The sequence below is a fragment of the Oncorhynchus clarkii genome, unplaced genomic scaffold (genome assembly GCF_045791955.1).
Source record: "Oncorhynchus clarkii lewisi isolate Uvic-CL-2024 unplaced genomic scaffold, UVic_Ocla_1.0 unplaced_contig_8351_pilon_pilon, whole genome shotgun sequence".
Lineage (NCBI taxonomy): Eukaryota > Metazoa > Chordata > Actinopteri > Salmoniformes > Salmonidae > Oncorhynchus > Oncorhynchus clarkii.
The window spans coordinates 405,001-419,299 of NW_027257935.1; the positions used below are offsets into that span (position 1 = coordinate 405,001).

The following is a 14,299-nucleotide window of genomic DNA, read 5'->3' on the forward strand; positions in this document are numbered from 1 at the left end:
ACACACACACACACACACACACACCAGCAAGGTTCCAAAATCCACAGTCTAAACCAGACTGTTATAGGCTCCCTCACCCTGGCTGCTTGCTTTGAGAGTGTGTGTGTGTGTGTGTGTGTGTGTGTGTGTGTGTGAGAGAGAGTGTGTGTGTGTGTGTGGGGGGGGGGGGGGGGTGCATCTGTGTGTGTGTGTGTGTGTGTCCCTGTGCACACATGCTTGTCTGTTAGTGTGTTTTTAATAATTGTTGTCGTGTAACTTGGGAGGCTCTTTCCCCATTTGAAGATACAAGCTGTGTGGTTTAAAAATCAACAACTTTACTCCATCTCTTTCCTTCTGTTGTCTGCATAGTTCTTCCTCTTTTCATAACTCTCACCCCTCCTCTCTCATCCCTCCTCTCCTCTCTCATCCCTCCTCTCTCATCCCTCCTCTCCAAACTCCTCCTCTCCTCTCTCATCCCTCCTCTCTCATCCCTCCTCTCCTGTCTCATCCCTCCTCTCTCATCCCTCCTCTCCAAACTCCTCCTCTCCTGTCTCATCCCTCCTCTCCAAACTCCTCCTCTCCTCTCTCATCCCTCCTCTCTCATCCCTCCTCTCCTGTCTCATCCCTCCTCTCCAAACTCCTCCTCTCCTCTCTCATCCCTCCTCTCCAAACTCCTCCTCTCCTGTCTCATCCCTTCTCTCCCATTGATTCCTCCTCTCCTCTCTCATCCCTCCTCTCCTCTCTCATCCCTCCTATCCCATCTCTTCTCTCCCATCCATTCCTCCTCACCTCTCAAATCCCTCTTCTCCCATCCCTTGTCTCCTCTCTCCTAACCCATACCTCCTCTCCTCTCCCATTCCTCCTTTGCTTCCTCCTTTCCTCTGCCTCCAGCCACCACATTCCCCCTTCACCACTCTGTTCCCTCCGAAGACTTCTCAGAGGCCATCTTGATGAAGACTAAGTGAATCATTTGTGTGACTGTGTGTAGGAGTGAGACGGAGTTTGATATAATAGACAGTGAATCATTTGTGTGACTGTGTGTAGGAGTGAGAAGGAGTTTGATATAATAGACAGTGAATCATTTGTGTGACTGTGAGTAGGAGTGAGAAGGAGTTTGATATAATAGACAAACAGGGATGTCCACATCTCAGTGCCTGTAGCATATTCCTACTGTATCCTATTAGAAGTGTTCCTACTGTATCCTGTTAGAAGTGTTCCTACTGTATCCTGTTAGAAGTGTTCCTACTGTATCCTATTAGAAGTGTTCCTACTGTATCCTATTAGAAGTGTTCCTACTGTATCCTGTTAGAAGTGTTCCTACTGTATCCTGTTAGAAGTGTTCCTACTGTATCCTATTAGAAGTGTTCCTACTGTATCCTGTTAGAAGTGTTCCTACTGTATCCTGTTAGAAGTGTTCCTACTGTATCCCGTTAGAAGTGTTCCTACTGTATCCTATTAGAAGTGTTCCTACTGTATCCTATTAGAAGTGTTCCTACTGTATCCTGTTAGAAGTGTTCCTACTGTATCCTGTTAGAAGTGTTCCTACTGTATCCTGTTAGAAGTGTTCCTACTGTATCCTATTAGAAGTGTTCCTACTGTATCCTGTTAGAAGTGTTCCTACTGTATCCTGTTAGAAGTGTTCCTACTGTATCCTGTTAGAAGTGTTCCTACTGTATCCTATTAGAAGTGTTCCTACTGTATCCTGTTAGAAGTGTTCCTACTGTATCCTGTTAGAAGTGTTCCTACTGTATCCCGTTAGAAGTGTTCCTACTGTATCCTGTAAGAAGTGTTCCTACTGTATCCTGTTAGAAGTGTTCCTACTGTATCCTATAAGAAGTGTTCCTACTGTATCCTGTTAGAAGTGTTCCTACTGTATCCTGTTAGAAGTGTTCCTACTGTATCCTGTTAGAAGTGTTCCTACAGTATCATGTAAGAAGTGTTCCTACTGTATCCTGTTAGAAGTGTTCCTACTGTATCCTGTTAGAAGTGTTCCTACAATATCATGTAAGAACTCTTCCTACTGTATCCTGTTAGAAGTGTTCCTACTGTATCCTGTTAGAAGTGTTCCTACAGTATAATGTAAGAAGTGTTCCTACTGTATCCTGTTAGAAGTGTTCCTACTGTATCCTGTTAGAAGTGTTCCTACAATATCATGTAAGAACTCTTCCTACTGTATCCTGTTAGAAGTGTTCCTACTGTATCCTGTTAGAAGTGTTCCTACTGTATCCTGTTAGAAGTGTAACAAATTCCTACTGTATCCTGTTAGAAGTGTTCCTACTGTATCCTATAAGAAGTGTTCCTACTGTATCCTGTTAGAAGTGTTCCTACTGTATCCTGTTAGAAGTGTTCCTACTGTATCCTGTTAGAAGTGTTCCTACTGTATCCTGTTAGAAGTGTAGCATATTCCTACTGTATCCTGTTAGAAGTGTTCCTACTGTATCCTGTCAGAAGTGTTCCTACAGCATCCTGTTAAAAGTGTTCCTACAGCATCCTGTTAGAAGTGTTCCTACTGTATCCTGTTAGAAGTGTTCCTACAGCATCCTGTTAGAAGTGTTCCTATTGTATCCTGTTAGAAGTGTTCCTACTGTATCCTGTTAGAAGTGTTCCTACAGCATCCTGTTAGAAGTGTTCCTACAGCATCCTGTTAGAAGTGTTCCTACAGCATCCTGTTAGAAGTGTTCCTACTGTATCCTGTTAGAAGTGTTCCTACAGCATCCTGTTAGAAGTGTTCCTACAGCATCCTGTTAGAAGTGTTCCTACTGCATCCTGTTAGAAGGGCTGTGGTGTCTGGACAGATAGATGCATACCGTCATGTAATCAGCTAATGAACGTTTCCTTCCTTGAAAGCGTATTACCACACACATTTTACGTGTCAGAAAGTGGATGCCTCTATTTAGTCAGCTAATGAACGTTTCCTCTCGTGAAAATGGTAAAATGGTGTCGCCCTGTGTGGATCCAGCGTGTCGCCCTGTGTGGATCCAGCGTGTCGCCCTGTGTGGATCCAGCGTGTCGCCCTGTGTGGATCCAGCGTGTCGACCTGTGTGGATCCAGCGTGTCGACCTGCGTGGACCCAGCGTGTCGCCCTGTGTGGATCCAGCGTGTCGCCCTGTGTGGATCCAGCGTGTCGCCCTGCGTGGACCCAGCATGTCGCCCTGTGTGGATCCAGCGTGTCGACCTGCGTGGACCCAGCGTGTCGCCCTGCGTGGACCCAGCGTGTCGCCCCCGTGTGGATCCAGCGTGTCGACCTGTGTGGATCCAGCGTGTCGACCTGTGTGGACCCAGCGTGTCAACCTGTGTGGATCCAGCGTGTCGCCCTGTGTGGACCCAGCATGTCACCCTGTGTGGACCCAGCATGACGCCCTGTGTGGACCCAGCGTGTCGCCCTGTGTGGATCCAGCGTGTCGCCCTGTGTGGACCCAGCGTGTCGCCCTGCGTGGACCCAGCATGATGCCCTGTGTGGACCCAGCGTGTCGCCCTGTGTGGATCCAGCGTGTCTCCCTGTGTGGACCCAGCGTGTCGCCCTGTGTGGATCCAGCGTGTCGCCCTGTGTGGATCCAGCGTGTCGACCTGTGTGGATCCAGCGTGTCGAGCTGTGTGGATCCAGCGTGTCGACCTGTGTGGATCCAGCGTGTCGACCTGCGTGTGCCCCTGTTCATTGACATCAGCCGCCTCATTGGAAGCGCATGCAGCCCATGCAGAGCCAACATAAAACTGGAATTACCCCGTAGCCGTCAAGTCTTTTAGTCATAAATCACAATTACAATGGCCAATTAGAGCCTGCCTGTTCCATTATCGTTTCCTCTTCACGTCTAATTCTAGAATGCTGATTCAATAGAAACATCTGGTTAGCTTGTCATCGTCATGCCTGTTTTATAACGACGCGGTTGTTGTTGTTTTTCCACCTTCATCTTGTTTTTTGTTGTCCTGGAGCCATGAGAACCGTCGTTGTGAGAACCGTCGTTGTGAGAGACGTTGTTATGAGAACCGTCGTTGTGAGAGCCGTCGTTATGAGAACCGTTGTTGTGAGAACCGTTGTTGTGAGAACCGTCGTTGTGAGAATCGTCGTTCTGAGAGCCGTTGTTATGAGAGCCGTTGTTATGAGAGCCGTTGTTATGAGAACCGTTGTTATGAGAACCGTTGTTATGAGAGACGTTGTTATGAGAGCCGTTGTTATGAGAACCGTTGTTAATGGAACCGTTGTTATGAGAGACGTTGTTATGAGAACCGTTGTTATGAGAGCAGTTGTTATGAAAACCGTTGTTATGAGAACCGTTGTTATGAGAGCCGTCGTTGTGAGAACCGTCGTTGTGAGAACCATCGTTGTGAGATCCATCATTGTGAGAACCGTCATTAGGAGAACCGTCGTTGTGAGAACCATCGTTGTGAGAACCATCGTTGTGAGAACCGTCGTTGTGAGAGACGTTGTTATGAGAACCGTTGTTGTGAGAGACGTTGTTATGAGAACCGTTGTTGTGAGAGACGTTGTTATGAGAACCGTCGTTGTGAGAGACGTTGTTATGAGAACCGTCGTTGTGAGAGCCGTCGTTATGAGAACCGTCGTTGTGAGAACCGTCGTTGTGAGAGCCGTTGTTATGAGAACCGTCGTTGTGAGAGACGTTGTTATGAGAATCGTCGTTATGAGAACCGTTGTTATGAGAATCGTCGTTGTGAGAGACGTTGTTATGAGAATCGTCGTTATGAGAACCGTTGTTATGAGAACCGTCGTTGTGAGAGACGTTGTTATGAGAACCGTCGTTATGAGAATCGTCGTTATGAGAATCGTCGTTATGAGAACCGTCGTTATGAGAATCGTCGTTGTGAGAGACGTTGTTATGAGAGCCGTTATTATGAGAGACGTTATGAGAGCCGTTGTTATGAGAGCCGTTGTTATGAGAGCCGTTGTTATGAGAGCCGTCGTTATGAGAACGTCTCTCTTTCTCCCCTTCTCTTGTTCTTCTTCTCTCCCTCCCTCTCTCCCTCATACTTCTCTCTCTCTCTCTCTCTCTCTCTCTTTCTCCTTCATACCTCTCTCTCTCTCTCTCTCTCTCTCTCTCTCTCTCTCATCAAGTCTATTCACGATATCCTCTAGCTCCTTCCTGCTGCTTCCTAAACTATGTCTAACCAACACTGGGATGTTTTCCCTCCCCTGTCACAGCCTCCCGATACTCTACAGGCGTGAGGCACAGGGGCACATGTATCCATGTCACATTTCTCTGGCACACGCCAAGCGATAGATAACCCCTCACATCCAGAAATGATCAGTCATTTACCTCAAAGGAATATGCAAATGGCTGTACATAGCGTGTATCTAGTTTCTTCCCCAAACACCCCAGTAATCGTATTAAGGCGGCTGCGACAGCCACAGTACTTACTCTAACTTGTTTTTTTTAAAACCCGCACCGCATGTTGTCTTTGACTAAGATAAGGAGTGGATCAAAAACACTTGACTTTGCCAAGGCTGTGATAAGGCGTGTAGAATTTACAGGCGCCTGAATTTACAGGCCTCCTACTATGCCCACAAAAACACGTGTCTAATCTTCCCGCTTCCTGGTTTTTATAAATAAGAGATTTAGTTTCTTCTACACCTGACCCCTGCGGGCACTGCCATTGGGCCAAATTGTCAATGCGCCAATCACACGTCATGATACTGCCAGTCTCCCAGATTAAGGAAGCTAGTCTTAAAGGAGCAGATTATGTTTTACTTCTGCAGGTGATGTTTATTGAAAACACAATAGAAAGCACAGTAACAGTGTTGACAGTAGAGAGCCGGGAATTCGGCATGGATTCAGTGAAATAAAATGACATCTGTCCCGGGTTGGGAACGTCTCTGTCTCTCTCTGTGTAAACCAGGGCTGTTGTTTTTAAAAGGGAAACACAATGACATCTGTCCCGGGTTGGGAACGTCTCTGTCTCTCTCTGTGTAAACCAGGGCTGTTGTTTTTAAAAGGGAAACACAATGACATCTGTCCCGGGTTGGGAACGTCTCTGTCTCTCTCTGTGTAAACCAGGGCTGTTGTTTTTAAAAGGGAAACACAATGACATCTGTCCCAGGTTGGGAACGTCTCTGTCTCTCTCTGTGTAAACCAGGGCTGTTGTTTATAAAAGGGAAACACAATGACATCTGTCCCAGGTTGGGAACGTCTCTGTCTCTCTCTGTGTAAACCAGGGCTGTTTTTAAAAGGGAAACACAATGACATCTGTCCCGGGTTGGGAACGTCTCTGTCTCTCTCTGTGTAAACCAGGGAAATGTGTTCCATCACTCAGCGGCTGTCACAGAGAACTCTCTATCTGACTGTGGAAATGTGTTCCATCACTCAGCGGCTGTCACAGAGAACTCTCTCTATCTGACTGTGGAAATGTGTTCCATCACTCAGCGGCTGTCACAGAGAACTCTCTCTATCTGACTGTGGAAATGTGTTCCATCACTCAGCGGCTGTCACAGAGAACTCTCTTTATCTGACTGTGGAAATGTGTTCCATCACTCAGCGGCTGTCACAGAGAACTCAACCACTCTCTTTATCTGACTGTGGAAATGTGTTCCATCACTCAACGTCTGTCACAGAGAACTCAACCACTCTCTCTATCTGACTGTGGAAATGTGTTCCATCACTCAACGTCTGTCACAGAGAACTCAACCACTCTCTCTATCTGACTGTGGAAATGTGTTCCATCACTCAGCGGCTGTCACAGAGAACTCTCTATCTGACTGTGGAAATGTGTTCCATCACTCAGCGGCTGTCACAGAGAACTCTCTTCATCTGACTGTGGAAATGTGTTCCATCACTCAGCGGCTGTCACAGAGAACTCAACCACTCTCTTTATCTTACTGTGGAAATGTGTTCCATCACTCAGCGGCTGTCACAGAGAACTCTCTCTATCTGACTGTGGAAATGTGTTCCATCACTCAGCAGCTGTCACAGAGAACTCTCTTTATCTGACTGTGGAAATGTGTTCCATCACTCAGCGGCTGTCACAGAGAACTCAACCACTCTCTTTATCTGACTGTGGAAATGTGTTCCATCACTCAGCAGCTGTCACAGAGAACTCTCTTTATCTGACTGTGGAAATGTGTTCCATCACTCAGCGGCTGTCACAGAGAACTCTCTTTATCTGACTGTGGAAATGTGTTCCATCACTCAGCGGCTGTCACAGAGAACTCTCTCTATCTGACTGTGGAAATGTGTTCCATCACTCAGCGGCTGTCACAGAGAACTCTCTCTATCTGACTGTGGAAATGTGTTCCATCACTCAGCGGCTGTCACAGAGAACTCAACCACTCTCTTTATCTGACTGTGGAAATGTGTTCCATCACTCAGCAGCTGTCACAGAGAACTCTCTTTATCTGACTGTGGAAATGTGTTCCATCACTCAGCGGCTGTCACAGAGAACTCTCTTTATCTGACTGTGGAAATGTGTTCCATCACTCAGCGGCTGTCACAGAGAACTCTCTCTATCTGACTGTGGAAATGTGTTCCATCACTCAGCGGCTGTCACAGAGAACTCTCTCTATCTGACTGTGGAAATGTGTTCCATCACTCAGCGGCTGTCACAGAGAACTCTCTCTATCTGACTGTGGAAATGTGTTCCATCACTCAGCGGCTGTCACAGAGAACTCTCTATCTGACTGTGGAAATGTGTTCCATCACTCAGCGGCTGTCACAGAGAACTCTCTCTATCTGACTGTGGAAATGTGTTCCATCACTCAGCGGCTGTCACAGAGAACTTTCTCTATCTGACTGTGGAAATGTGTTCCATCACTCAGCGGCTGTCACAGAGAACTCTCTTTATCTGACTGTGGAAATGTGTTCCATCACTCAGCGGCTGTCACAGAGAACTCAACCACTCTCTTTATCTGACTGTGGAAATGTGTTCCATCACTCAACGTCTGTCACAGAGAACTCAACCACTCTCTCTATCTGACTGTGGAAATGTGTTCCATCACTCAACGTCTGTCACAGAGAACTCAACCACTCTCTCTATCTGACTGTGGAAATGTGTTCCATCACTCAGCGGCTGTCACAGAGAACTCTCTATCTGACTGTGGAAATGTGTTCCATCACTCAGCGGCTGTCACAGAGAACTCTCTTCATCTGACTGTGGAAATGTGTTCCATCACTCAGCGGCTGTCACAGAGAACTCAACCACTCTCTTTATCTTACTGTGGAAATGTGTTCCATCACTCAGCGGCTGTCACAGAGAACTCTCTCTATCTGACTGTGGAAATGTGTTCCATCACTCAGCAGCTGTCACAGAGAACTCTCTTTATCTGACTGTGGAAATGTGTTCCATCACTCAGCGGCTGTCACAGAGAACTCAACCACTCTCTTTATCTGACTGTGGAAATGTGTTCCATCACTCAGCAGCTGTCACAGAGAACTCTCTTTATCTGACTGTGGAAATGTGTTCCATCACTCAGCGGCTGTCACAGAGAACTCTCTTTATCTGACTGTGGAAATGTGTTCCATCACTCAGCGGCTGTCACAGAGAACTCTCTCTATCTGACTGTGGAAATGTGTTCCATCACTCAGCGGCTGTCACAGAGAACTCTCTCTATCTGACTGTGGAAATGTGTTCCATCACTCAGCGGCTGTCACAGAGAACTCAACCACTCTCTTTATCTGACTGTGGAAATGTGTTCCATCACTCAGCAGCTGTCACAGAGAACTCTCTTTATCTGACTGTGGAAATGTGTTCCATCACTCAGCGGCTGTCACAGAGAACTCTCTTTATCTGACTGTGGAAATGTGTTCCATCACTCAGCGGCTGTCACAGAGAACTCTCTCTATCTGACTGTGGAAATGTGTTCCATCACTCAGCGGCTGTCACAGAGAACTCTCTCTATCTGACTGTGGAAATGTGTTCCATCACTCAGCAGCTGTCACAGAGAACTATCTGACTGTGGAAATGTGTTCCATCACTCAGCGGCTGTCTATCTGACTGTGGAAATGTGTTCCATCACTCAGCGGCTGTCACAGAGAACTCTCTATCTGACTGTGGAAATGTGTTCCATCACTCAGCGGCTGTCACAGAGAACTCTCTCTATCTGACTGTGGAAATGTGTTCCATCACTCAGCGGCTGTCACAGAGAACTCTCTCTATCTGACTGTGGAAATGTGTTCCATCACTCAGCGGCTGTCACAGAGAACTCTCTTTATCTGACTGTGGAAATGTGTTCCATCACTCAGCGGCTGTCACAGAGAACTCTCTATCTGACTGTGGAAATGTGTTCCATCACTCAGCGGCTGTCACAGAGAACTCTCTATCTGACTGTGGAAATGTGTTCCATCACTCAGCGGCTGTCACAGAGAACTCTCTTCATCTGACTGTGGAAATGTGTTCCATCACTCAGCGGCTGTCACAGAGAACTCAACCACTCTCTTTATCTTACTGTGGAAATGTGTTCCATCACTCAGCGGCTGTCACAGAGAACTCTCTCTTTCTGACTGTGGAAATGTGTTCCATCACTCAGCAGCTGTCACAGAGAACTCTCTTTATCTGACTGTGGAAATGTGTTCCATCACTCAGCGGCTGTCACAGAGAACTCAACCACTCTCTTTATCTGACTGTGGAAATGTGTTCCATCACTCAGCAGCTGTCACAGAGAACTCTCTTTATCTGACTGTGGAAATGTGTTCCATCACTCAGCGGCTGTCACAGAGAACTCTCTTTATCTGACTGTGGAAATGTGTTCCATCACTCAACGTCTGTCACAGAGCACTCTCTTTATCTGACTGTGGAAATGTGTTCCATCACTCAACGTCTGTCACAGAGCACTCTCTTTATCTGACTGTGGAAATGTGTTCCATCACTCAGCGGCTGTCACAGAGAACTCTCTTTATCTGACTGTGGAAATGTGTTCCATCACTCAACGTCTGTCACAGAGCACTCTCTTTATCTGACTGTGGAAATGTGTTCCATCACTCAGCGGCAGTCACAGAGAACTCTCTTTATCTGACTGTGGAAATGTGTTCCATCACTCAGCGGCTGTCACAGAGAACTCTCTCTATCTGACTGTGGAAATGTGTTCCATCACTCAGCGGCTGTCACAGAGAACTCTCTATCTGACTGTGGAAATGTGTTCCATCACTCAGCGGCTGTCACAGAGAACTCTCTCTATCTGACTGAGGAAATGTGTTCCATCACTCAGCGGCTGTCACAGAGAACTCTCTCTATCTGACTGTGGAAATGTGTTCCATCACTCAGCGGCTGTCACAGAGAACTCTCTTTATCTGACTGTGGAAATGTGTTCCATCACTCAGCGGCTGTCACAGAGAACTCAACCACTCTCTTTATCTGACTGTGGAAATGTGTTCCATCACTCAGCGGCTGTCACAGAGAACTCTCTATCTGACTGTGGAAATGTGTTCCATCACTCAGCGGCTGTCACAGAGAACTCTCTTCATCTGACTGTGGAAATGTGTTCCATCACTCAGCGGCTGTCACAGAGAACTCAACCACTCTCTTTATCTTACTGTGGAAATGTGTTCCATCACTCAGCGGCTGTCACAGAGAACTCTCTCTTTCTGACTGTGGAAATGTGTTCCATCACTCAGCAGCTGTCACAGAGAACTCTCTTTATCTGACTGTGGAAATGTGTTCCATCACTCAGCGGCTGTCACAGAGAACTCAACCACTCTCTTTATCTGACTGTGGAAATGTGTTCCATCACTCAGCAGCTGTCACAGAGAACTCTCTTTATCTGACTGTGGAAATGTGTTCCATCACTCAGCGGCTGTCACAGAGAACTCTCTTTATCTGACTGTGGAAATGTGTTCCATCACTCAACGTCTGTCACAGAGCACTCTCTTTATCTGACTGTGGAAATGTGTTCCATCACTCAGCGGCAGTCACAGAGAACTCTCTTTATCTGACTGTGGAAATGTGTTCCATCACTCAGCGTCTGTCACAGAGAACTCTCTTTATCTGACTGTGGAAATGTGTTCCATCACTCAGCGTCTGTCACAGAGAACTCAACCACTCTCTTTATCTTACTGTGGAAATGTGTTCCATCACTCAGCGTCTGTCACAGAGAACTCTCTCTATCTGACTGTGGAAATGTGTTCCATCACTCAGCAGCTGTCACAGAGAACTCTCTTTATCTGACTGTGGAAATGTGTTCCATCACTCAGCGTCTGTCACAGAGAACTCTTAGTCAAGAGAACCCGGGGAGGGAGAAATATATGTGTTTTCCCAGTGACAAGGCACACACACATATATATATATATATATAAAGATAAGTTTCTTACTCTCCTCCTATAAAGAAAAGCCTATGTGGTCCATGTAAAACACGTAAAAAATGGTTGCCTTGAAATGTCCTTTAACCTGGTGTCTGTAAATCTCTCTTGTTTCGGCTGTGTCCTCTTCCTCTCTCACCTTTGACCTGTGTGTGTGTGTGTGTGTGTGTGTGTGTGTGTGTGTGTGTGTGTGTGTGTGTGTGTGTGTGTGTGTGTGTTGTGTGGTTGCGTGTGCGTGTGCGTGTAAGTTTGTGATTCAAATTCTTCACAACCTGTCTGCCAAACTAAAAAGACAAACTATTCAAGGCTGGTACTACTTTATCTATTCCAGTTGTTCTAATTAATTTATGAATATGCATAAACATATCTATTTCACTGTTGAATGTATATTATTGTTTACTAGCTGTTGTCCAATGACGACTAACTATGTTGTAACCCACGCCCTCTTCAACCAGGGTTGAGTGGAGCGTGGCCTGTTTTAGTAGAAGACAGCGTTGGGTCGTTGTATCTTGGTTTCTCCCTTGACGAAGGACATGCTGACTAAAACACCTCACGAGTTTCAAACTTGGCGTTCTATTGATTAGGTTAAGAACCAATTCTTATTTACAATGACGGCCCTACCACCGGCCAAACCCAGACGACGCCGGGCCAATTGTGAGCCGCCCTATGGGACTCCCAAACACGGCCGGATGTGATTCAGCCTGGAATTGAACGAGGGTCTGTAGTGACGCCTCTAGCACTGGAGATGCGGTGCCTTAGACCGCTGCGCCACTCGGGGATCTTACTCGGGGATCTTACATAACTTACATAAAGGCATTTTAAACTAATTGCATGACGAGAGCCTTGGTCCTTTTTAGTTGTTTTGACTTCTATGGTGTCAACAGGTGGACGTGAATTCAAGGTTGTTTTGACTTCTATGGTGTCAACAGGTGGACGTGAATTCAAGGTTGTTTTGACTTCTATGGTGTCAACAGGTGGACGTGAATTCAAGGTTGTTTTGACTTCTATGGTGTCAACAGGTGGACGTGAATTCAAGGTTGTTTTGACTTCTATGGTGTCAACAGGTGGACGTGAATTCAAGGTTGTTTTGACTTCTATGGTGTCAACAGGTGGACGTGAATTCAAGGTTGTTTTGACTTCTATGGTGTCAACAGGTGGACGTGAATTCAAGGTTGTTTTGACTTCTATGGTGTCAACAGGTGGACGTGAATTCAAGGTTGTTTTGACTTCTATGGTGTCAACAGGTGGACGTGAATTCAAGGTTGTTTTGACTTCTATGGTGTCAACAGGTGGACGTGAATTCAAGGTTGTTTTGACTTCTATGGTGTCAACAGGTGGACGTGAATTCAAGGTTGTTTTGACTTCTATGGTGTCAACAGGTGGACGTGAATTCAAGGTTGTTTTGACTTCTATGGTGTCAACAGGTGGACGTGAATTCAAGGTTGTTTTGACTTCTATGGTGTCAACAGGTGGACGTGAATTCAAGGTTGTTATGGTGTCAACAGGTGGACGTGAATTCAAGGTTGTTTTGACTTCTATGGTGTCAACAGGTGGACGTGAATTCAAGGTTGTTTTGACTTCTATGGTGTCAACAGGTGGACGTGAATTCAAGGTTGTTTTGACTTCTATGGTGTCAACAGGTGGACGTGAATTCAAGGTTGTTTTGACTTCTATGGTGTCAACAGGTGGACGTGAATTCAAGGTTGTTTTGACTTCTATGGTGTCAACAGGTGGACGTGAATTCAAGGTTGTTTTGACTTCTATGGTGTCAACAGGTGGACGTGAATTCAAGGTTGTTTTGACTTCTATGGTGTCAACAGGTGGACGTGAATTCAAGGTTGTTTTGACTTCTATGGTGTCAACAGGTGGACGTGAATTCAAGGTTGTTTTGACTTCTATGGTGTCAACAGGTGGACGTGAATTCAAGGTTGTTTTGACTTCTATGGTGTCAACAGGTGGACGTGAATTCAAGGTTGTTTTGACTTCTATGGTGTCAACAGGTGGACGTGAATTCAAGGTTGTTTTGACTTCTATGGTGTCAACAGGTGGACGTGAATTCAAGGTTGTTTTGACTTCTATGGTGTCAACAGGTGGACGTGAATTCAAGGTTGTTTTGTTTTGTCTTTTTCCCCGTCTCTCTAACCTTTAACCTCTAACCTTTAACCTCTCTGTGTTTTCACCAGACCTGCTGGCCGTGCCCAAGCACCCCTACGCTGCCATGGAGAACTGGGGTCTGAGTGTGTTTGTAGAGCAGAAGATCCTACTGGACCCAGAGGTCTCATCCTTCTCCTACCAGATGGAGCTAACCATGGTGGTGGTTCATGAGATCTGCCATCAGGTATAATACACTATGCTAGGCTAGCCTATGCTAGGCTATGCTACACTTCTCCTACCAGATGGAGCTAACCATGGTGGTGGTTCATGAGATCTGCCATCAGGTATAATTCACTATGCTATGCTATGCTAGGCTATGCTACACTTCTCCTACCAGATGGAGCTAACCATGGTGGTGGTTCATGAGATCTGCCATCAGGTATAATACACTATGTTATGCTAGGCTAGGCTACGCTACATTTCTCTTACCAGATGGAGCTCATTATGGTGGTGGTGCATGAGATCAGCAATCAGGTATAAGATACTATGCTATGCTAGGCTAGGCTATGCTACACTAGGCTACATTACTATACAATACACTAGGCTATGTAATGCTATGCTACGCTAGGTAATTCTATACACTACACTTTTCGTACCATCAGGTACAAAACACTACTGACTAAACTCATGCCATCTTTAGGGCCCTTACTTGAAACCATGGGGTCTTAATTATACCCTGTAACTGCGGGGATGTTTTTCTGATCAGGTCACGTGGTAAAACACTCCTGGCTCTTCGTCACCACAGCAGAGTAGGGCTTCAGTTATACCAGGCTCCTTGATGACAATAGGATGAGGGCTGAGTGTTTGTGTTCTACTCTGTTGTCCCTGGGTCCTCTCAGACAGGTGCCTGAATGATACTCTGGGTTTACATCAAAGACTCTTTCTCTCTCTGTCTCTCACAAACACACACACACACATACAAAACACACACA

The 14,299-nt window shown here is 46.1% G+C and overlaps 1 protein-coding gene across 1 annotated transcript in view; it reads left to right on the top strand.

The window, feature by feature from the left end:
- The window catches only part of LOC139393722 (thyrotropin-releasing hormone-degrading ectoenzyme-like), a gene marked incomplete at its 3' end in the record, with an annotated part of 185,552 nt that extends 172,001 nt beyond the window's left edge, over nucleotides 1-13,551 (top strand). Inside the window, exon 4 of the mRNA XM_071142074.1 lies at nucleotides 13,397-13,551. Coding sequence (XP_070998175.1) covers nucleotides 13,397-13,551 — 155 coding nt within the window. The remainder of the gene's footprint in view (nucleotides 1-13,396) is intronic.
- Nucleotides 13,552-14,299: the final 748 nt, after the last annotated feature.